The sequence below is a fragment of the Procambarus clarkii genome, chromosome 46 (genome assembly GCF_040958095.1).
Source record: "Procambarus clarkii isolate CNS0578487 chromosome 46, FALCON_Pclarkii_2.0, whole genome shotgun sequence".
Classification (NCBI taxonomy): domain Eukaryota; kingdom Metazoa; phylum Arthropoda; class Malacostraca; order Decapoda; family Cambaridae; genus Procambarus; species Procambarus clarkii.
Genome location: NC_091195.1, coordinates 5,895,811 through 5,908,709, shown reverse-complemented (window position 1 = coordinate 5,908,709; position 12,899 = coordinate 5,895,811). Strand labels below are relative to the sequence as shown.

The 12,899-nt window shown below is 47.0% G+C and overlaps 1 protein-coding gene across 2 annotated transcripts in view; it reads right to left on the bottom strand.

Annotated features, from left to right (window-relative positions):
- LOC138350626 (uncharacterized) overlaps positions 1 to 12,291 on the bottom strand; it is a 163,840-nt gene extending 151,549 nt beyond the window's left edge. For both annotated transcript variants that reach the window (XR_011222164.1, XM_069301669.1), the window contains exons 1-2: positions 9,081 to 12,291; positions 7,099 to 7,470 (exon numbers count right to left, since the gene is read on the bottom strand). Coding sequence is in view for 1 of the 2 variants with exons in the window: in XM_069301669.1 (XP_069157770.1) it covers positions 7,099 to 7,470; positions 9,081 to 11,739 (3,031 nt within the window). In the remaining variant the exon portion in view is untranslated. The remainder of the gene's footprint in view (positions 1 to 7,098; positions 7,471 to 9,080) is intronic.
- Positions 12,292 to 12,899: the final 608 nt, after the last annotated feature.

Sequence of the window (12,899 nt, the reverse complement as noted above, 5' to 3'; positions counted from 1 at the left end):
GTAGTGGTGCAGAGGAGGAGGAGGAGGAAGGTAGTAGTGCAGAGCAGGAGGAGGGTAGTGGTGCAGAGCAGGAGGAGGGTAGTGGTGCAGAGGAGGATGAGGGTAGTAGTGCAGAGGAGGAGGAGGGTAGTGATGCAGAGGAGGAGGGTAGTGGTGCAGAGGAGGAGGAGGGTAGTGGTGCATCGGAGGATGAGGGTAGTGGTGCAGAGGTGGAGGAGGGTAGTGATGCAGAGGAGGAGGGTAGTGGTGCAGAGGAGGAGGAGGGTAGTGGTGCAGAGGAGGAGGAGGGTAGTGGTGCAGAGGAGGAGGAGGGTAGTGGTACACAGCAAGAGGAGGGTAGTAGTGCAGAGGAGGAGGGTAGTGGTGCAGATCAGGAGAAGGGTAGTGGTGCAAAGGAGGAGGAGGGTAGTGGTGCAGAGCAGGAGGAGGGTAGTGGTGCAATGGAGGAGGAGGGTAGTGGTGCAGAGCAGGAGGAGGGTAGTGGTGCAGAGCAGGAGGAGGGTAGTGGTGCAGAGGAGGAGGAGGGTAGTGGTACACAGCAAGAGGAGGGTAGTAGTGCAGAGGAGGAGGGTAGTGGTGCAGATCAGGAGAAGGGTAGTGGGGCAAAGGAGGAGGAGGGTAGTGATGCAGAGGAGGAGGGTAGTGGTGCAGAGGAGGAGGAGGGTAGTGGTTCAGAGGAGGAGGGTAGTGGTGCAGAGGAGGAGGAGGGTAGTGATGCAGAGGAGGAGAAGGATAGTGGTGTAGAGGAGGAGGAGGATAGGGGTGCAGTGGAGGAGGAGGAGGGTAGTGGTGCAGAGGAGTAGGAGGGTTGTGGTGCAGGGGAGGGGGGTTTTGGTGCAGAGGTGGAGGAGGGTAGTGGTGCAGAGGAGGAGGGTAGTGGTGCAGATGAGGAGGAGGGTAGTGATGCAGAGGAGGAGGAGGGTAGTGGTGCGGAGGACGAGGGTAGTGGTGCAGAGGGGGAGGAGGGTAGTGGTGCAGAGGAGGAGAAGGGTAGTGGTGCAGAGGAGGAGAAGGGTAGTGGTGCAGAGGGGGAGGAGGTTAGTGGTGCAGAGGAGGAGAGCAGTGGTGCAGAGGAGGAGGAGGGTAGTGGTGCAGAGGAGGAGGAGGAGGGGAGTGGTGCAGAGGAGGAGGGTAGTGGTGCAGAGGAGGAGGAGGTGGAGGGTAGTGGTGCAGAGGAGGAGGAGGGTAGTGGTGCAGAGAAGGAGGAGGGTAGTGGTGCAGAGGAGGAGGGTATTGGTGCAGAGGAGGAGGGTAGTGTTGCAGAAGAGGAGGAGGAGGGTTGTGGTGCAGAGGAGGAGGACGGTAGTGGTGCAGAGGAGGAGGAGGGTAGTGGTGCAGAGGAGGAGGAGGGTAGTGGTGCAGAGGAGGAGGAGGGCAGTGGTGCAGAGGAGGAGGAGGGTAGTGGAGCAGAGGAGGATGAGGCTAGTGGTGCGTAGGAGGACGAGAATAGTGGTGCAGAGCAGAAGTAGGGTAGTGATGCAGAGGAGGAGGATGGTAGTGGTGCAGAGGAGGATGAGGGTAGTGGTGCAGAGGAGGAGGAGGATGGTAGTGGTGCAGAGGAGGATGAGGGTAATGGTGCAGAGGAGGAGGAGGATGGTAGTGGTGCAGAGGAGGATGAGGGTAGTGGTGCAGAGGAGGAGGGTAGTGGTACAGAGGAGGAGGAGGGTAGTGGTGCAGAGGAGGAGGGTAGTGGTGCAGAAGAGGTGGAGGGTAGTGTCACCACACTCCACCACTGTCACACACCACTCTCCACCACTGTCACACACCACTCTCCACCACTGTCACACACCACTCTCCACCACTGTCACACACCACTCTCCACCACTGTCACACACCACTCTCCACCACTGCCACACACCACTCTCCACCACTGTCACACACCACTCTCCACCACTGTCACACACCACTCTCCACCACTGTCACACACCACTCTCCACCACTGTCACACACCACTCTCCACCACTGTCACACACCACTCTCCACCACTGTCACACACCACTCACCACAACTGTCACACACCACTCTCCACCACTGTCACTCCCCACTCTCCATCACTGCCACACACCACTCTCCATCACTGTCACACAACACCTCCACCACTGTCACACACTACTCCTCCTTCCATATTTTTCTTCCTCCTTCCGTAATCTTCCTACTCCTACCTAAACTTCCTTCTCGTTCCTGCCTTCCTTATTTTTCCTAATCCTTCTATGTTCTTCAACCATCAATATCCACTAACAACAACCAACAGCCACCACCAACACCTTCTCCTCCTCGATCTTCTCATTCTTCCTCCTCGACCTTCTCCTCTTTCTTCCTTGACCTTCTACTTCCTCCTCGACCTTCTCCTCTTTCTTCCTCGACCTTCTCCTTCCTCCTCGACCTTCTCCTTCCTCCTCGACCTTCTCCTTCCTCCTCGACCTTCTCCTTCCTCGTCGACCTTCTCCTTCCTCCTTGACCTTCTCCTTCCTCCTCGACCTTCTCCTTCCTCCTCGACCTTCTCCTTCCTCCTCGACCTCCTCCTACCTCCTCTTTCTCCTTCTTACTCCTCCTCCTTCCTCCTCGACCTCCTCCTCTAACTACAACAACCAACCACCATTACTATCGGTGCTCAACTGCAGGCCATTCTGGCGTGTTTGGAGGAAGTACGTCATGACGACAAAGATGTTTTTGTATTTGTCGATAGCCGAGGAGCACTTGAGTCCTTAAACAGTCGAAATCCAGTCTTCATGTCCATAGTTGAGGATTGTAAGAAAAGGATAACTGAGATACAGCTGAAAGGTCACAATGTGAAATTCATGTGGATTCCATCTCATGTTGGAATAGTGCTCAACGAGGTGGCGGATGACTTGGCCAAACGTGCCACAATAAAACCACAAGTTGACATCGAATGTGAATTCACAATGAGACAAATAAGAAGCAAAATCAGAAATATTCAGGCACAGGCAGAAGTGGCGAGGAGAGGTATAATGTATGAGGGAAGCCAAACCATGCAACACTACATGTATGTGAGTCAAAACACCCATTTCACTTATGGCAAAAGGAGAAATGCTTGGAGTGACTGTGCACATGCGGCTCAGGCTTGGGTACAAATATTACTGGGAATATGGGATAGGTGTTCATGATAATGACACGAAGTGTAAGCTATGTGGTATGTTAAGGTCTCACACCCTTGCCCATTATGTTCTTGATTGTCCGTTGATTAATGTATATAGAAACACTGAGATAAGGACTGTTCCTGAACGAATAGCCTGGATGTGTCACAACGGAAAGGTTGATGATATTCTGGAGAGATATAAGAATTTTGCACCAAGACTGTAATCTTTTGTTGAATTATCTGCATGTCTCTTGCAAATTGTCTATACCTAAGTCATAAAAGTATTTGTGTGTACGTCTGATACCATACTACTTGTGTAAAGGAGGAAATGTATATGTTTATCTCTCAGAATGTTCGGTAATATGTTTATTGTTTGTGATGTGTGTCTATATATGTATGAACACGTTGTACTGAACGGGGTGAGAATAGCTTGAGCTGCCTCATCCCTTTGTGTGTATTTTACCTCAATAAACTTATTTCAATTTCAATTTCAACTACTATCAATAACCATAACCATCAATAACCATCAACCTAAACAATCATCAACCACCTCAATCATCAACAATCACCACTACTATCAACAACAACCATAAACCAACACCAACCACAACAACCAACCACCCCTACCACCAACAACAATCAAACACCACTACTACCAAATATAATCAACCACCACTACCACAAAATACAACAATCAACCACCAAGCCGGTCGGCCGAGCGGACAGCACGCTGAACTTGTGATCCTGTGGTCCTGGGTTCGATCCCAGGCGCCGACGAGAAACAATGGGCAGAGTTTCTTTCACCCTATGCCCCTGTTACCTAGCAGTAAAATAAGTACCTGGGTGTTAGTCAGCTGTCACGGGCTGCTTCCTGGGGGTGGAGGCCTGGTCGAAGACCGGGCCGCGGGGACACTAAAAAAAAGCCCCGAAATCATCTCAAGATAACCTCAAGAAGATAACCAATATCACGAACCTCAACAACTACCAGTACAGTCAACCACAAACGACCACAACCACCATCTACCACTGCCCTCAACCACTACTATCAACAACCACTACTTCCAACCACAACTATCAACCACCAACAACCTCAACAATCAACCATCACTACCACCAAACACCACAATTAATAAACCATCACCCACGCGAACTATAACCAACAATCGCCACTACATAAAGTACAACAATCAACCACTACCATCACGAACCACAACAACCACCACTGCAATTAACCCCCCAACCACACCCATCAACCACCACACCCATCAACCACCACAACAATCAACCACCACAACCATCAACCACCACAACCATCAACCACCACAACCATCAACCACCACAACCATCAACAAACACTACCATCAACCACCACTACCATCAACCACCACAACCATCAACCACCCCAACCATCAACAAACACTACCATCAACCACCACTACCATCAACCACCACAACCATCAACAAACACTACCATCAACCACCACTACCATCAACCACCACAACCATTAACCACCACAACCATCAACAAACACTACCATCAACCACCACTACCATCAACCACCACAACCATCAACAAACACTACCATCAACCACCACTACCATCAACCACCACAACCATCAACAAACACTACCATCAACCACCACAACCATCAACCACCACAACCATCAACCACCACTACCACCACTACCATCAATCACCACAACCATCAACCAACACTACCATCAACCACCACTACCATCAACCACCACAACCATCAACCACCACAACCATCAACAAACACTACCATCAACTACCACTACCATCAACCACCACAACCATCAACCACCACAACCATCAACAAACACAACCATCAACCACCACTACCATAAACCACCACAACCATCAACCACCACAACCATCAACCACCACAACCATCAACAAACACTACCATCAACCACCACAACCATCAACCACCACAACCATCACAACCATCAACCACCACAACCATCAACAAACACTACCATCAACCACCACAACCATCAACCACCACTACCACCACTACCATCAATCACCACAACCATCAACCACCACTACCATCAACCACCACTACCATCAACCACCACAACCATCAACCACCACAACCACCAACCACCACAACCATCAACCACCACTACCATAAACCACCACTACCATCAACCACCACAACCATCAACCACCACAACCATCAACAAACACTACCATTGTAACACCCCACACTATTGTAACACCGCTCTAGTGTAACACCGCCACTAAAATGTACCACTGTAATGGAACACCACTATAATGGAACATAACTTATCCTGAGTAACACTTCCTCATCGGTTGCACTTGATAACACTGTTATGAGCTGACATATGATGGTTACACGGGAACCAAAGGTACACTGCCAATAAGGTAATGCTAACACAAGGATTAAATACGCTGCCACCATCTGCCTTTGACCATTGAAACTATATCAAGCAACTAGGCAAGAAACATTGCTTGACTAGGAGAGTACTTTCTATGACTGTCATTAATTATGGAGACGGTTGTCAGCCACTATATCCAAAAGACTAAGAGGATTCAACAATTGACACAGATGGGAAATTTAACGAGTTTATTGAGACCAAAATTATGTCAATCACCACTTATAAATCCTACTCTAACACTGGCAAAAAGTTAAGAAATTTGGACATGGAACAAAACCTCAGAGATCACACACATTACCTTAAAAACCTGTCTCTTCCTGGCTGAGATGTTCTTCACAGCCCCTCTCTGGACCCCGGTGTCCGGCACTCTGCGTTCCCTAAGTCTCTACAGGACCCCTATATACAACCCCCACAGGGGGAGGGGGAGATCTGCTGTTCCCACCCACCAAGAGTGTACAAACACTCAAGAAATATTTCAATAAGCTTGTTTGACATTCACCATACACTCTTCGAGAGAGGAGTTATTAATTACGTGTGTGGCTGACCTCTGACCTGGCCAAAAAGGGGAGAACCAGGGATGTTTACACATAAGAGTCTGGGGTCTAATTTCCTTGCATGAAATATTATATACTTGAAACTATGCTGAATATGACTAACCCAGGAATTTTTAATCAATATACAAGATAAACCGGAGGTCATCTGGGCTGACCTCTTGGAGAAGGCTTCCCTGGGTGTGAACTTTAAAGGGGGGGGGAGGTCACGGGTGTTACACTATCAACCACCACAACCATCAACCACCACAACCATCAACCACCACAACCATCAACAAACACTACCATCAACCACCACAACTATAGACAAACACTACCATCAACCACCACAACTATAGACAAACACTACCATCAACCACCACAACTATAGACAAACACTACCATCAACCACCACTACCATCAACCACCACAACTATAGACAAACACTACCATCAACCACCACAACTATAGACAAACACTACCATCAACCATCACTACCATCAACCACCACTACCATCAACCACTACTACCATCAACCACCACAACCATCAACCACCACAACCATCAACCACCACAACCATCAACCACCACAACTATCAACAAACACTACCATCAACCACCACAACTATAGACAAACACTACCATCAACCACCACAACCATCAACAAACATTACCATCAACCACCACAACTATCAACCACCACTACCTTCAACCACCACTACCATCAACCACCACAACCATCAACAAACACTACCATCAACCACCACCACCATCAACCACCTTAGACATCAACCATCACAGACATCAACCACCTGAGCTATCAACCACCAATACCATAAACCACTACAACCTCAACCACCATTAACATTAACCACCACTACCACTAATCACAACCATTAGCCACCATAAAGTTACTCTAGAAGCCTTATAAGTTCTCTAATTCATGACTTTTAATGTAAAAATATTTTTGAAACCACTGGAAGCACTGTGAATTAAACAACTGAGTTACAGATATTCACGAGTTAAAATGTAGTCAATACGTACTGGTGAGATGCGTGTTAGGGAAGTACAGGCGACTATACCCTCCTCTTGAGGGAGGACACAGCTGAGCCGCCAGGTGGCAGCACCAGTCTATGGCGGGGTCGTCATCAGTGAGGTCCCGCCTGATGGTCAGGCGGAGCGTCCTTCCCTGGCACGGCAGAGTGTCCAGGGTGTCCGGGACCACGTAGCCCGTGGCGTCCAGGGTGTTCGGGTCCACGTAGCCCGTGGCGTCCAGGGTGTCCGGGACCACGTAGCCCGTGGCGTCCAGGGTGTTCGGGTCCACGTAGCCCGTGGCGTCCAAGGTGTCCGGGTCCACGTAGCCCGTGGCGTCCAGGGTGTCCGGGACCACGTAGCCCGTGGCGTCCAGGGTAATGACTGAAGACATACACTGAGATACAGTCACTGTCGTTACTGGTATGTTCTAAGATATAACAAGAAGACATACTGAGCCATCCACTCACCTTACTGCTGGGTTTATTACCTGATGACAAGTCCGTATTTTGGACAGTATTAATAGCATCTAAACTATGTATTAATAGCTTTTAAAAGCCACGGTCAAGGTCATCTGTATCAATGGTCAAGGTCACAGTCAAGGTCATCTGTATCAATTGTCAAGGTCACAGTCAAGGTTATTTGTATCAATGGTCAAGGTCATCTGTATCAATGGTCAAGGTCACAGTCAAAGTCATCTGCATCAGTTGTCAAGGTCACAGTCAAGGTTATTTGTATCAATGGGCAAGGTCATCTGTATCAATTGTCAAGGTCACAGTCAAGGTTATTTGTATCAATGGTCAAGGTCATCTGTATCCATTGTCAAGGTCACAGTCAAGGTTATTTGTATCAATGCTCAAGGTCATCTGTGTCAATGGTCAAGGTCATCTGTATCATGGTCATGGTCATCTTTATCAATGGTCAAGGTCTCATTAGAAGGTCATATAAACTAAGTCAAGGTCACAGTGAAAGGTCATCTGGACCAAGTATCAAGGTCACAGGGATAGATGGGTCACCTGAATTAAGGATCAAAGTTACGGAAGGTCTAATTAACCAAGGGATCAAGGTCACACTGAAAGGTCATCTTAAACTGGAATTAGGTCACAGTAAAAGGTAATCTTGGACAGGAATTAGGTCACAGTGAAAGGTAATCTTAGACAGGAATTAGGTCACAGTGAAAGGTCATCTTAAACAGGAATTAGGTCACAGTGAAAGGTAATCTTGAACAGGAATTAGGTCATAGTAAAAGGTCATCCTGAACAGGAATTAGGTCACAGTGAAAGGTCATCTTGAACAGGAATTAGGTCACAGTGAAAGGAGATCTGTACCACGAGTCAAAGTCAAAGTGGTAAGTCATCTGAACCAAAAGTTTGGCGTCGCTAAATACTTCATGAAATTATTTATGCACAAGAATATATACAGCAGCGGAATGTTTCGAAAATTTATTATTCATGGAGTAGTCGCCCTTAATAAGTCTATATTTGTAATCAAAGTAGAAGGTTTGTCACCCTTAAGGTGACTATATTTGTAAACAATATAAGGTGTTTGTCTCCCTTAAGGTGACTATATTTGTAAACAATGTAAGGTGTTTGTCGCTCTTAAGGTGACTATATTTGTAAACAATATAAGGTGTTTGTCGCTCTTAAGGTGACTATATTTGTAAACAATATAAGGTGTTTGTCGCTCTTAAGGTGACTATATTTGTAAACAATGTTGGGAGCTTCTCGCCCTAAGGTAACTATATTTGTAAACAATATCAGGTGTTTGTCTCCTTTAAGGTGATTATATTTGTAAACAATATAAGGTGTTTGTCTCCCATAAGGTGATTATGTTTGTAAACAATATAAGGAGTCTTTCGTCCATAAGGTTGTAAACATATATGTAAACAATGTAAATCTGAATTACTATATTAAACATGACGAATGAAGCCCTTTGCGTAATTTTGGTATTAATTAATAACCCTAAAAATTATGGTGGAAAATATGAATATTTACCAAGAGTCTGCAGGTGAGGAAGGTGAGGAAGGTGAGGCAGGTGACGGATGAGGACGGGCAGTTGCTGTAGTGTGAGGCGCAGGTGGAGGCTCTCGAGGGTGGGAGGCAGGAGGGGTATGGCTGCCTCAGACAAGTGACCACGAAACTCCTCTAAGGTACACTTACTGCCGGGGGCTGTCAGCCTCTCCAAACATTGTTTTGTAATAACACTTATCTCTTTGCTGTCTAAACTATAGTCAAGATCTAAGGATAAAGTTACCTTCATTTTTGCCAGCACTGACAGTGTAGACAGGCGCTGCTTTAGTTGGGGTATATCGTTTATGTTTAGGTAAATGTTCTTAGGTGTCACCTTCTTAAGAACAAGCGGCAGGACAACCCACGAGTCAACACTCTCTATTCTCCACTTTTGTTTTGTACGCAGCTTCTCACACACGGCTTGGATGACGTGCTCACTCCCGCGGGACTCTGCTACATGCTTCAACAGCTCGTCAGTCTCAGGTGTAACCATCTCGCACAGGTCAATTATGTGAGTAATGAACCTGTGCTCTACTCCCCGGGCACACAGCACCCCGGTAGTGCTGAGTAAAATGTTCTGCCATCTGGGACGCCCCAAAAGCTCATGTTGCACGGCGCTAATATCAAACGTTGACCCTCTCAGCTGATCTCCCAAGCAACGTTTTTCCTTACGTACAACATCCACCAAGAGGTCAATGATTATAGAGCTTTCCCCTGACACACGGAGTGATGCTGGATCACCTCGGTCTTGCTCAGCCTTCAACAAGAGAGCGACCAGCCTCCTGCTGGCACAATACTCCTGGTACCTGGCGTGAAAATAGCCAAACACCCACACCACACTGAGGCCCCGACGGTAGCTGGTTCTTGTGAAATAGTTGGACAAGACTTCCTCCTGCGGCAGTCCCAGAGTGTCACACTTCTCCCTAATCTCCGCTTCCGTCTCCGGCCAAAGGTCGTACTCCTGCCTCTGGATCCCTCTTAAACTAATCTCTTCTAAGAACCTCAAAAACGTTTTCACATTTTCGTCACATTTTCCTTTAGGTTCGGTCACGTGTTTGTCTGTGAGTCTGGACACTAATTTGTTGGTTATGAAGTCATGAATCTTCTCGTAGACTTGAGTGTTTGTGGTGAGGTTGTTAAATTCTTCTGGAGCCTCGACACACAGCAGCGCCAACAAGGTCAAGGTGAGTGGAGTGTTGAGGTACTCACCCAGGAACTCACTCATCTGCTCCAGCCGCTGGGTAAACCTCCCTGTGATGACACTCCGTTGGCTCTCTTCCTCCACCAGCACCTTGATGGTTCTCTCGGCGAACTCCACGCGACGTTCTGGAGTGATGCCCAAGACGAGGATGTTGCAGCGAGGTCTGGTGTGTGGGACGAGCTGTGACAGTTGTTGGTCCCACCCCGGCCGTGTGGTTATCACCAACCTCACATCCTTGCCAGGCAGGTGCAACAGCTCCTTCACCAGCCTTCCTGAATGGTCGTTGACCTCGTCGTAGCCGTCAATCAGGACTAATATATTTAAGCTCAAGATTACCTCCTTAAACAGCTGGAAGTCGACACCAGAATCACGAAGTGTTTGAGGCAGCAACTGGCGGAGGAGACCATCGAAGGTATTAAGATGTGAGTCCCTGCACTGTACATAGAAAACGAGGTCCACAGTGCCCAGGTGACGTATGGCAGCAGGGTCCTCTACCCACTTCTCGAGGATGAGCTTGAGTAAAGTTGTCTTGCCCATACCACCTTCCCCCGTCAGGAGGACACATTGAGGGACTCTTCCGTCCTCTCGTCTCATACTCAAGATGTGTTCATAATCTATATCCTGACCCTTGGCCGCGTGGGAGGGTCTTGCCCCTATGACGGGATCTTCAAGGAGTCGCAGTCGTGTAAAAGCAAGACTTGGGTTGTAGTTAATGTTGAGGAGGAGCCAGGGTGCGGGAACAATCTGGTACAGCAGTTTATACCCGCCAGTTAGCTCCTGCTTGCTCATCTGCTTAACCTCTTCTGTGATGTGGCTTCTGAACATCTTAATCTCCTGGCGGAGCTGAGGCAAGTACGCCACATCTGAGGGATCCAGCGGCTCTCTGACCTTCGCTAGCAGACCACCAATATACTCGGTGACATCTCTGGCCACGTGGTCTACATCCTGGCTGTTTGTCCTACACCGGACGCCGGCCTCAGCCAGCATCTTAGCCAATAAGTCACTGAGCTCCGTCAGTGTTGACGTAAGATCTTGCTCTGACATTCTCACATTATCATGGGCCAACGTGTTTCGGTGTTGCTTCAGGCTGTAAATGAGGTGTTCAAGTGATGGTCCCTGAGGCCCTGGAGTGGTCCACGTGGTGTCATTCATCTCAGCCAGACCACACACACGTTGCAGGAGTTTATACAACAGGGTGATGTCAAAAGTAGCCGCATCAGAGGAAGCTTCGAGTTTATCCCTCTGGTGATCATCGAAGACACGCTTGTACTGAGCATTGGTGTACCCCAAGTCCTGAGTGAGGTAAGTCACTACTGGGAAGGTGCCCCGGTACGACCACATAAACACACTTGCTAGCGCGTCTCGTCCTGCCTTAGTCACAGCCAGTCCATACCGCAGTCTGTTCACATCTTCCGGTTGGATAACAGGACTCGAGGCCGCCATATTGGGCCGTATGATTCTCACCTCACACAACTGTTGTCAAGTTTCACACAAGCAGTAAATGTCCCACGCTGGTTTTGTTATTATATTATGTTTAACATAACATAACATTGTTTCTCACTGTCGGAGACGGGCAGCTTGTTAGGCTTGTGTAGGCCTTCCTAAGCCAGCGACAGACCTTCCTCAGGATGCATCCCTCAACAGTTGACTAATTTCCAGGTTAATGTTTACTGCATGGTGAACAGAGGTATCAGGAGGCTGAGCATCTCACACTGCCAGGGAATCAAACTCAGATGTAATCGGTGACTGCATTAACCATAATACAGTCACTTAATTGACCAAAAATATAAGTGATTTTCAAATAAACCAAATTTTACAAAATGTGTTCACATGTTAATGCAATATTCGGTTCCAGCTTTATTTGTTATTTTCAATTTGTTCTTTAACTAGTTAATTTCTTCTGTCTTTATACTCTTCAGATTTCTGTCATCTGGAAGAACAATTTAACGTTATTAAAACAAGATGTTAGTGTTAAACATTGGGTCAGAAATACATTTTTGAGATCACTAAAACAAATAAAATTCCAAAGTCTGCCTCCTGCATTTTGTTTTATTTTATAACTTAAAACTTGTCAAAATTTTGACATAACTCCTGTGATCATTGTGGTGTTGGCTTCTGGTTTAGGTAGAGTAATGGTGCTCATTTTCTCACACAGAAATATACGGTGTAGCATTTAGTAATGTTATTCTCTGCCTTTATCTTGCTCTTGTAAGGACCTATTTACATTATGCTGTTCAGTTTGGTCAACATACAATATACTGGACATAATTTGACTTGAACCCGTAAAGAGAAGAATGACAAAGTTGATCTCAGGAATTAGAAATCTCCCTTATTAAGAGAGATTAAGGAAGCTATGTTTACACATTCTTCGGAAAGTATAGTTGATATTATTGATGTTGTCAAAAGGATGAAAAGTTATATCGAAGGTAGTAATAATAAGTTGTTAACTATATCAACACAAAATAGAACAAGAAATTATAAATCTGTATCAATAAAAATAATGTCTGCTTCTCTGTCTATGCGAGCTAGAAGACCCTACTCAGGGAGCTAGCCTCACCTAATTTCTAACAGTAATTCCTGCTGGGTATGTGCCCAACAGGGAA